General features: G+C 35.0%; 1 protein-coding gene across 1 annotated transcript in view; it reads left to right on the top strand.

Annotated features, from left to right (window-relative positions):
- The window catches only part of LOC150108492 (traB domain-containing protein), a 149,891-nt gene that overhangs the window by 92,572 nt on the left and 45,223 nt on the right, over positions 1-12,096 (top strand). Inside the window, exon 6 of the mRNA XM_090415905.1 lies at positions 7,588-7,727. Within this exon, the coding sequence (XP_090272031.1) occupies positions 7,588-7,727 (140 nt within the window). The remainder of the gene's footprint in view (positions 1-7,587; positions 7,728-12,096) is intronic.

Here is a 12,096-nt window from a genome sequence, read left to right as displayed (position 1 = left end):
AAGCAAACTGGATGTTAAACAAGGGGCATTGCCCTTTAACAGTGAAACGTAACTTACTGGCATGAAATCACTACCAGAAGTGAAACTTACAGAAGAAGTAGAGAAGTATTATGTTTACATAATTGACCTAACTGCTGGGTTTCCCATACACAGTACTAATTTACTATAGGTTGACCAACCAACCTCTCATGTATTAGCCCAACATTAAAAGAGAAAAAAAAAACTGAACAGAGACTTAAACAGTTGAGTTTCTGCTAAATAACAGCTATGTTATATTCTGCCAATGATCAGGGAAAGGGAGGAGTAGCTGTAGTAGTCAACAGTAAATACATAGATAACTTGAATGGTTGGCAATTTCAAGTAGAATGATGGCCAATTTCAGAATGGGAAATTGGACAGTGAGACTTATTTGTTTCTGATAGTTCAGAAGATTCTAATAAGAAAGAAGTGGAGGAAATTTTCTTCATTAGAGAAGGAAGTTGATAAAAAGAATAACAAAAGGCTAGTGCTTGGAGATTTAACAGCAGAAAATAAATACCAGACATATAGAAATATTTGGGAGAAATTTGGAGAGAAAAAATGCAAAGCTAATAATAATGGCAAATAACTGCTGGATTTCTGTTCAAGACATGGACTAGTTGATTACTGGCACCATATTCCAACATAGAGGTGCACAATTCATGTGGAAAGTCCAAGAAATAAGAAAACCTTCATTGACTATGTTTTTTATAATAGCAGTACAGTAAAACCCCAAAGTTACGCGGTAGGTGGGACCAACAAAAAGCGCGTAAGTCGAATTCGCATAACTCTGGGTATAATTTTGCATGTAATTTATATATATAAACATACAATTGGGACCAAAGGTTTACAAAAACATCTATATTTTTTAAGAAATATAATCATAATTGTAGTTTTTCGTACATAAAAAAAGAAAGTTATTTCGATGTTGATGGTTTCATAAAATCTAATGGATTCGTCTGACGGCATAATGTCTTTTTCTTGTCACGCAAAATTTCTTCATAGCAAGCTAATGTTTTTTTATCCCTTTCCTTGTGGCTACAATTCGTTCCTCATTAGAATCTATGTCCTCCAAAATCTGTAAACCTTTCTTTTATGATTGTTCTTACTGTGGATTCCCGTAGATCGAACTTCTTTGCTAGCTCACAAATTTTCATTCTGCCTTCAAAACCCTTAATAATGTTGAGTTTTGTTTCCAAAGTCAATGTTTTTCTTTTCTTGCTAGCTGTAGAAAAATCGGACTTGCTTCTTTTGGATGACATTATTATTTTTTTGTGATAAAATTTTTATCAAGAACATAATATTAAACAATCGCAAGGTTCGTAGACTATAAAAATCGTGTATGAATGGAGACCACACGAAACACGTCAGCGCTTGTTCACAGCATGCGCGACACTGGCGAATGCGGCCAGCGCCTGAAAGATACGACTAGTGGTGAGGCATGAAGTGGGATGGGAATACGTACATATAAGAAACCGCGTAACTCCGGATTCGCGTAAGTCAGGGTATGACTGTATATCTATGCTCTGGTTCAGGGCACAGTGGTATACTAAGGATTTGAAATAGGAAGTGATCATTTAGTTTTGAGGAGGACAAAAAATGAATATCATAATGAAATGAAAAATTGGTACAAAGTTTCAGAATCAAACTCCAGCAGCCTTTTGATTTTGACCTGTAGGCCGAAATATACTAATAGTATTCAATAAAAAGGAATTTGAAAACAAGGAGGCCAAAAGACAGAATCTGAATAAAACATTGATTCAGCCAGAGAGGCATGAAAAGTGTTTTTTGCAAGGATAGAAGCATGTGAACTTAACAATATACTCAAGAGGTTGAAACTGTAGTTTTAACCTCCCAGAAACAAAGAAAGCATATTAAAAGTTCCAAGCAACATGGCATAACTTTACGACTGGGAAACTTGTGTATAGAGCCTAATAACTTCACATCACCTACCTTTGTATCCCATAATGCAAAGTACATATCTTTACAGACATGTATAATGCTATGCATTATGGAAAGGGTCACTACCCAGACCAGTTCCGACATTTATTGAGGTCTCATCAGTGGCAGCCAGGTCTGGGTAGTGACCCTTCCCATAATGCATATCATTATACATGTCTGTAAGGATATGTGTTTTGCATTATGGGATACAAAGGCAAATGATGTGAAGTCATTAGCCTCTATATATACGAGTTGCCCAGTCCTGAAATTACTTCAGGTGCAAACTTTGTTTGCTTACACTTGGATAAACGATTAAACCAAAAATATACTTTCTTGGCATCTTTAATTTATAGTATATCCAAGTGGAAAAACTTTCAAATGGAAATACAGAAATAGATCAATAGAATGAGCCTTGAATAGAATATACAATAGAATAAGAATCCGGTATGGTGCAGAGTCAGCTGAAGAAATTTTTATCGAATAAGGGAGAAATGAAGATATTAGAAAGAACTTAATATCATTAGCATTCAATAATGTGTGAGCAGAGCTAATCTCAGATGGTATGGTCACTTAAATAGAATGAGGGGAAGAAAGGTTAGAAAAACAGGTATTTAATCCTGGGATTATAGGACAATAATCCAGAAGAATGCCACAATTGATTTGGATGATGTAGTTAGAATTGCTTTAGTAGACTGATATATACACTATCCAACAATATTACAGTCCTGACAAATAAGGCTAATTTGGAAGAAAATTGTTGATAGTAAGTTAAAGTGATAATGTAAACTTAATACTGTCATAGTATGCTGTACAGCCCTTTGGGAGTTATATATCAAAAATATGATTATGATCAGTAATAATCTATGCTACTGACATAAACAAAAAGAAACTATAATACTGCTCATTTATATAAATAGTTCGTTCCTTTGCAGTAGAAATAAAAATAGATAACAGTAGAACAGAATTTTTAAACTCATGTAGCAGACTATATTTTACAGCATAATAGTTTATTTTTGTGTTTAACTTCCATCCATAAAGAACTTAAATTTGAATTTTTCACATAATATTTTTGCTAAGCATACAAAATACTCATATTTACTAAAGAATGGTAGTTAATTAAAAAAGGAATGCTTAGAACAAACTTAAATTTCTAAGCTTGCACAATATAATAATGCAATTGCTAAAAGCATGAAATTGTTTTGGTAGTGAGTAAGCATGTTATTATCCAGTTTTGACTTAAATTGTAGCCCAGTAAATTAATTTCCTTTCAGAGAATTTACCACTCTTATTTTAAAATCAGGTTTATTTTATCTCTGTATTTACCTTAAGGCATGTAGCTCAATGGAAGTGGCACATGCATCCTCTGCGCTAGGCTGCCAGAAGATAGACTTAAGTTCAAGTCTAGTCACTGACTGGAGGAACTTTTCTAAGCCTTTCTTTGACCCGTTCCCGAGTTATTTGATCTTCGGCACGGGCAAGTGGTTTTTTCTCCCAGAAACTTGGGTTTGTCATCCCATAAACTCAAGAAAATTAACTGTAGAATCCACACTATATATCGGACAATAACATATCCTGTTAGGATTAGGTATCAAGAGATGGCAGCACATATTTGCCAGTCTCTTCATCGGTTGCTGCTTATGATTAGTAATAATCTTGGGCCAGCTATCTCTGATTGGCTACTGGTGGAGATTGAACTGTCCACTCAGTCTACAAAAGGCTTCGCCTAACCCCCTTAAGGGCATTAGCTCATTTTTTGTATTTCCCTTCTTGGATTGCCCTTCTAACAGATTTCCTTTCAGAAATGCTAATCGGGTGTTGAAAGTCTGGCTGCGGGAAAGGTGCCCATGGAATGGAAGGAAGGTAAGATAGTGCCATTGCCTAAGGGTGGTAGCAGACTGGAAGTGTCTAATTATAGGCCAGTTTGTGTGTCATCAGTAGTTAGTAAGATCTTGGAGAAAGTAGTGAGGGACCATATACAGTATTGAACAGATGGGGGTAATGTTATCTGTGAGAGTCAACATGGATTTGTGAAGGGACGCTCTTGTTTTAGCAATATGCTAGCCTTTTATGATAAAGTTATAAGAGCATTAGATGAGGGAAAGGCATATACTGCCATTTTCCTAGACTTAGCAAAGGCATTTGACAGGGTGCCACATGATAAGCTGATATTCAAGTTGCAGCACATGGGTCTGGATGTCAGATTGGTCAACTGGATTCAGGATTGGCTGTCTGATAGGTATCATAGAGTTGTGTATGGCGGAGCAATATCAAAGAGGCAGAAGGTTACAAGTGGGGTTCCACAGGGCTCAGTACTGGGACTTATATTGTTTAACCTTTATATCGATGACATTGTCCATGGATTGCAAGGGGATATTCGGTTGTTTGCGGATGATGTGAAGCTGGGAAGGGTTATTAGTAATAGTGCAGATGTGGTAGCCCTGCAAGAGGATTTGAATAAGCTAGATAGATGGGCAAATGAATGGGGGTGTCAGTTTAATGCAGCAAAATGTAAGGTCTTGAGGGAGACACATCGATGGGACGCTGCATACTCTATGGGAGGAGTTAAACTGGAAGAAGTAGGAGAGACAAGAGATCTGGGTTTGATGATTGATAGAAACCTGAAGTTTAGAGGACATATTGCAAAGGTAGTGAAGGTAACGCAGAGGATTGCTGCAATAATGAGAAGGACACTGATTGACCTGCAGAGATAAAATGGTTATCATTCCGTTGTATAAGACTCTGATCAGACCACACTTAGACTATTGGTCTCAGATCTGGTCCCCAGGATTTGAAGGGGATAAATTAACTGTGGAAAGGGTACAAAGGCGGATAACAAAGATGGTGTCGGGACTGTACAATGTTAGTTATGAGGATTGGCTGAGGGAGTGTGGACTGCAGAGTTTGGTGGTTAGAAGGAGGGGGTGAGACTTTTAAACTGTCAAGAGGTGGTTACAGGGTTGACACTGGGGAGTTCTTTTGCTTGGTTGAACGGCAGGAAGGAGTCATGACAAGGGGCCATCCCTGGGAGTTACGAAAGAAACTGTGAGAAAGAGGGTGAGGAGTGGTTTCTCTGCATGGAGGGTGGTTGAACCATGGAATGCATTGCCTGATGGAGTGGTGAGAGCGAGAACGGTCAATGCATTTAAGGAGTGGTATGATAGACTTTGTTTCCTGGGAGGGACCTCCCTCGATGAGTCTTTTGACTCCATGGAGGCCTGAATAATAATAATAATTAAAGGTTCTCTTTAATTTGACAGTAGCTGGCATATCTCCTACAGTTAAAAGTAATAATGAAATACATAACGCGTTTCGTTTTATATAGATTTATATAGTACTTAATTGTGTTTTTATGTAGATCTTACCGTCCTAAGGTTGTAAACCTACAGGGTTAGATAATTTAGAAACAGCAGAATTTTTTTTTATCAAACCACTTCATGCCTCCAGTAAGCAGAGTGATTGATGGTCTGAATTAGGTAATGATATTCATCTACCACTTCAATATATTCATGCTGATAGTATGAATCTATTCTGTATTGTTGGCTGGAGTTAATATGCTATTCACTTGGTCAACCTTTGTAGAGATTTTATGTAATGATTAGAAAATGTTAATATAAACATTAATAATTATAAAGACTGGATTTTTAGAATTATATATTAACAAATATGACTCTGGTACATTAATTAAAGAAATTAACTGTAAAAGTAAGTGGATTCATGGACTATAATAGACTTTGGATAAGGACTTGTATGTGATTGATGGCTTGTACTAGAATCAATTTCGATTTAGAATGGAAGTGCAGAATGAGGGGAAACTATGCTAATGTCTCCTCCCCCATTCATGATTTCACTGAATCTGCACACTTCCATTCAATTTTGAATGTAGTTTCTCAAATATTAATGGAGCAGTTATTAAAAAAATGTAAGGGTAGAGTTGGACTCAAGTCAGTATCAGTTTCATATATATTAATGCCAAAAGCTTTAGGAATAAGAGTGAATAGTTTTTGGCATTAGTTAACTCCATTTGACCAAAAGTTCTAGGCATTAGTGAGACTTACTTGAGTGTTTGAGAGAAGCAATATTAGAATGCATTCCCCAGATCAAGAGGATAATTTAGGTGATAGTTAAATGAATAAGTGGCATCATTAAGCAGGAACTAGAGAGAGGAAAAAAAAAATACTGTGGAGGAAATATAAAGAGGAATATAGACAGTACAGATCACAGGCAAGAAGGTTGACTTAGCACAGCAATAAGGCAGGCAGAATCAGATTCTAAGATGAAATAATCTCAGATTAGTTTTTTTGCTAAGTCCTTATCCTAGCTCTATTATAGTTCATGAATCCATTTACAACTTTTACAGTTAATTTTTTTAATTGATGAATCAGAAGTCATATTTGTTAATTTATAATTCTAAAAATCCAGTCTTTATAATTATTAATGTTTATATTAACATTTTCTAATCATTACACAAAATCTCTACAATGGTTGACCAAGTGAATGGCATATTAATTCCAGTCAACAATACAGAATAGATTCATACTATGAACATGAATGTATCGAAGTGGTAGATGAATATCACTACCTAATTGAGACCATCATGACTCTGCTTACTGGAGGCATAAGATGGGATTAGCTGAATGATGCAGCTTCAGCTTATATCTTCTCAGAATCTGATTTTGCCCATGCTTAGCACTGGTCATGAGCTTGCTGATCACATTTCTCTTTATATTCCTTCCACAACATATTTTGCAACAAAAAAAGGAAGAAAAATTGTAGAATAACTTGAATGAATGCAGGTGATTGGAAGGTGATAGACTGCATAATAAAAATAGTTGAATTGTCAAACTGTCATTTTGTGCAATTATATCATGCAGGTTGAACTAATGCAGTGACTTGAAGTAATAGGGACCAGTGAACAGGAAACCAAAGTGTGAGAAAATAGAGATAGGTGATCTGGCAATGTCCTGGATGTTTTATAACCTCAGTGTGAATACTGCCATGAAATTAAATGAAGGCCTGTGGTTTATCATTATTTTATTTTGGTTTAAGGCTTGTTTGCATTGTTGGTATTGTTTGTTAGGTATACTTAATGTAGGTTTTAAAATGATATATGTGTTTGAAATTTTAATCTTTTTGAATTAGGATGAGTTTTTTCTCTATTTTTGAGTTCATCATGTGGTCAAAGAGAACTGGAAATATTTGCCACTTATCTTTGTGCTTTTATTCACCATCAGCTGATTCCTTCCATCATATCCACCAGAATATATCTTCTATTACAAACAAAACTAATAGAAAGATTTCTTATTACTAAGCTGCAGTCTGATATTACTGCATATATGAAGATAATAAAAACCTTCTTAAAGAAAGAATATGAGATTATTTGTCTGTTCATTGGAGAAATACCTTCTCCAAACATCAGGTTGTTTCTGAAACACTGAAGTCATGATTTTCTGTAATAGGTTGAAAAGTGATATAACAGTAGCACAGTTTGTTCACCTCCATTGATAATGCAAGTGCACAACAAAATTGAAAAGGCCAGTGTATTTATCCACTTGAATAATTTAGTGAGTATTTGTATCTGAATATTATTTAGCAAATACTGAAATTAAGGAAAAATTCTTGAATTTCTAGGCTAAAAGGGTTCCAGGATGCTTACTACATTTGGGTGACCGTCCTATCCATATAACTCTTCAGAGGGCATTAGCTTCTCTATCTTGGTGGCAAAAATTTCGTCTAGCTTGGTATTTATTAACCTCAAAAGAGCCTATCAGGTAAGCTATGCAGGAAAAAAAAAATTACAGTTTGTAGTATAAATTTGTTTTAAAGTGGGTTTAAGCAATTAAAATATTAATCACTTAAACATTGTTCAGGCATGAAATATAAACATACATTTCGTGTTCTGTAAACTTTAAAAATCTAAATTTATCATTTTTTTTCCACCTTTTTTTTATCTAAATGTATATTTCCCTTTTCTTTCCATATTATCATTTGATATACTATGTGCTTTGCTAAGATGTTTTTATCCCTCCATAGTAAAATTAGTAATGAAATGTTAATCAAGTTGGATAAGGTGGCTTATCATAATATTCTGCATAACTCCTTTTGGATACATTTCAGGAAATTATAGTGGTCAAATCAGATTTCATTATTGTATCATAATATTAGTTTCAGCCACTCCCTAATTTAATTTCATAAATTTTTATTTGCAGTGAATAGCTGCAGCCCACAAGCCTTTGTTTATAACAAATACACATTTTGATTGGCTTGAGTCAAAGCACACCTAATCAAATAATTCAAAGATGGGAATGCCGACCCCATTTGATATGGGATAAAGGCATAGCGAAAGAAGAAGAAGAAAGCACACCTAATCTGAACTATGCAACAATGTAAATCCATCCTGTGAGATTACAAGTTACACTATACACTCTTCCGGTGTGATGGATGTGTTTCGGTATGGAGTTGCTTTATATTGTATGGTTTAGGTCCACTAGTCACTTCATGACTTCACTGCTGTTAGATTCTTCTTGGATGCTCTCAACACATTTACATGTATCCTACATTGTGACAATGTTATAGTACCACCCTTATACCTTCAGCATAAGAATGCTCCATGTCACCAAGCTGTGGTTATAAACATATGGTTGAAAGAGAATAATATCAGGACATAGTGGTGGGCACCATTTCATTCTTTAAACATTACTCAAGTTCTAGTGATGAAGAGGACTTTGGCCATGTGCTGATAGAATATCTATGGAATAAACGAATACAGAATTAGGGCATGGCCACTTAGTAATGCTTTAAAGAAAAATAATGTACAGTACTACTACTTAATGGTCCATGATACACATACCAGCCACTGAATTAGAAACTTTTATTTTATGTATAGGCATGTGACTGCCAATACTGATTCTCTTTAATTTCCTGTGCATAGATTGGTGAAATATTGGTCAGGAATAGCCTTCATTAAATGCACACATAGAAAGTTTTGTTTGTCCGTACAAGCCTTCTCAGACGACAGTAATCTTGACAGACTGTCTTAGAACGACAGTTACACATCTCTTAGACAAAAATTGTGAGTTATTTTTCCACTGATTAAACACCCATGATATCTCACCTTTTGAGAAGCCCATCAGTTCTGCTGTTTTCAAAATCATGACTCCAACCAGATGGATACCCACAGTAAGCATGCTATGAAACTCTGAAAGATCCTTTGTTTTTCCCATTAGGATCAACACTGATGACAATTACTGAACAGCAGCATTCTAAGAATAGTTGCCTAGAAAGGATGGAGAGCTAGATTTTTTTTTTTTTCTCCCATAAAAGTGGTATATGATGGGAATGACTTACCTTTTGGAGATGGTTTAATTAATTAATGTATGATGATTGAAAACACATGATAAAGTTTCTTCACATCATAAACTAAAGTCAAACATGGATCTTTCCAATCAGTTACTGGCTTCCTGGAGGACTTTAATAATAATAATAAATCTTCAGCTTGCAACTCAGTATGAGCATGATTTCTAATGAGTGGATGAAGTGCTAGATTCACTGCATCCAGTTAGACCAACTAGAGTTGACATGTAGTATCAGAGAGGCTGATTAGTATCCTCATCCAAAAGTGGAAGGCAGAACTGTGGTTGTCTATAGAGAATAGAAAGTTTTTTTTTTTTTTTAAACTAAGGTCTTGCTTTAGAAAAGTCATTCATGTTCAATAATAGCTTAAAAACCAGAGATAGGTAATGAATACACCATGATATGTATGGATTCTTCCAAGGCATTTGATAGGATTCCACACAGGAGATTGTTAGAAAAACTCAAGGAATGGGTATGCAAAATAGGCCTGTGAATGGACTGCCACATATCTCCGAAAGAGGGGTATTGAGGTGCTGTGTCTAAGAGAAGGAGAGTGACCACCGATGTACCAAAGAGTTCTATACTTAGACCATTGTATATTAATGATATTGAGACTGGTCTAGAGTAGGGGTCCTCAACCTGTAGGCCGCATGCAACACTGAGAACAATTTGATCTTGGTCTCCTAGAAAGTCTACTTTTTCAAAATTTTTATATACTGGCAAGAGAGAGGTTCTTTTCTGTTCTTTTCTTAAATCTTATTCCAAAAATGTATTGACCAAAACAAGGAAGTATTCATTTGCTTCATTAGCTTTGAGATAGCATTTTACAAAGTTCAACATACTAAAATGATTGAATTATTAAAAAGAATTGGATTATATGGTAAAGACATCAGGATCATCAGAAACTTATATTAAAACCAAAAAGTGTCTGTTCAAGTTGATAAAATTATTACAGACTCCATTAACAGCAAATGAGGAGTAAGGCAAGGATGTGTGCTGTCGTCTCTCCTTTTTAACATATACTCAGAAGCCATATTTCAAAAAATCTTAAAAGGGGAGAAAGGGATTAATGTAAATGGTGAAATCATCAATAACATCCCATATACTGATATACAGCTCTCCTGGCTGACAATATTCAGGATCTTCAAAATCTTCTCAATCGAACTAGTGAACGAAGAGACTGAAAAAAATGGGACTAAGATAAATATCACTGAAACTAAATTCATGGTCATGAGCAAGAAACCAATTCTTAATTCGGCACTTTCTTTAAACGGGAAACAAATAGAAAGAGTGACAACATTTTAAATATCTCAGATTCTGGGTAAATGAAAAATGCAATCCAGAAATGGAAATAAAAGTTAGAATTGAAATGACAAGAAAACATTTTCTCCTGATGAAATCAACACTGTGTAATCCCAATTTAAATTTAGAGCTTGGAATATGCATGGTTACATGCTGTGTATGTTCTGTACTGCTGCACAGTGTAAAAACTTGGACCTTGAAGACAACATCGATTATGTTTTTTCAAAAAAAAAAAAAAAAAAAAAAAAAAATACATTGAGCCTTTGAGATGTGGCTATACAGATGAATGCTAAAAATCCCATAAGGGACATCAGAAATGCTCATTCAAGAAGTAATGGAACAAATGGAGAAATCATGTGAACTTTTAGATACCATAAAAAGAAGAAAAACTGCATATCTTGATCGCCTACTTCATAATGAAAAATATAAGCTACTTTAATTGATTATAAAAGGGAAGATAAATGGAAGAGGACAAAGAAGATGAAGAAAATCTTGGCTGACAGACATCAGACAGTGGACTGGCATGAGCTCTGTGGAACTGTTCTGAGTGGCTGAAGATTTCTCAAAATTTTCCAAGGTGGTCGCTGATCTCCAGTAGGAGATGGCACTCAAAGAAGAAGAATTTTAAAATAAAGCACCCTTTAAGAAGAGACTTCTTTAAATTTGAATTTAAAAAAAGCAAGAAGTAGTAGATGAAGGGCTTCATTTCAGTGATCAGCGGATAAATGATTATTTTTTTTTTGTTTTTAACAGTGAGAAAGCACTTTGTCGGATATGTTATGAAAGTATTAAGAGTTTTTAAGTTGTTCAGTTTCAAAGAGGCACTGCAAATTTTGTTATAAAGAGTGCTTGTTGTTTCAAGGAGATGTACGAGCAAACAAATGCAATTTACTTAGGAAATCTATGTGCCATCAGCAATTTTTTTTTTAAATGTTGTAAAAGAAAACTTGTCTGCTGTCTGTGCTAGTTATGTGTGGCTAAATACATTTGTGAAACCATTTACTGATGGGGAGTTTGTAAAGAATTATATGTTAAAAGTAATGGAGGAAATGTGTCCTGACAAATTACATTGTATTCAGAATGTAATTTGTCAGGATACATTTCCTCCATTGCTAAAAGGGCAAAAGAATTTCTATTCTTTTCTCATTTATCAGGACTATTGATGCAAATTTTGTGATCACAAGAGTTGTGTGCACTATGAAGTATGAAAGACATATGATTGCAGAACACATATTCTTGAAAGTATTTGAATCTATAAGAAATCTTAATCTTTGTCAGGATAAATTAAAACGTGTGACTACAGATGCTGCAAGAAATATGACAGGGAAAAATTCTGGAGTGGTTGCGTGGATTATATTATATTATATTATATTATTATTCAGCCCCCAAGGGGTCAAAAGACTCATCGAGGGAGGTCCTTCCTAAGACATAAAGTCTGTCAAGACTCATCGAGGGGAGGTCCCCCCCTGAGAAACACAAAGTCTA

This window comes from Typopeltis vanoorti, chromosome 3 (genome assembly GCF_054136105.1).
Source record: "Typopeltis vanoorti isolate ZY-2024b chromosome 3, IOZ_Tvanoo_1.0, whole genome shotgun sequence".
NCBI classification, from domain to species: Eukaryota; Metazoa; Arthropoda; class Arachnida; order Uropygi; family Thelyphonidae; genus Typopeltis; species Typopeltis vanoorti.
Note: the sequence above shows the minus strand (reverse complement) of the source record. Positions and strands in the feature narration are given on the sequence as shown.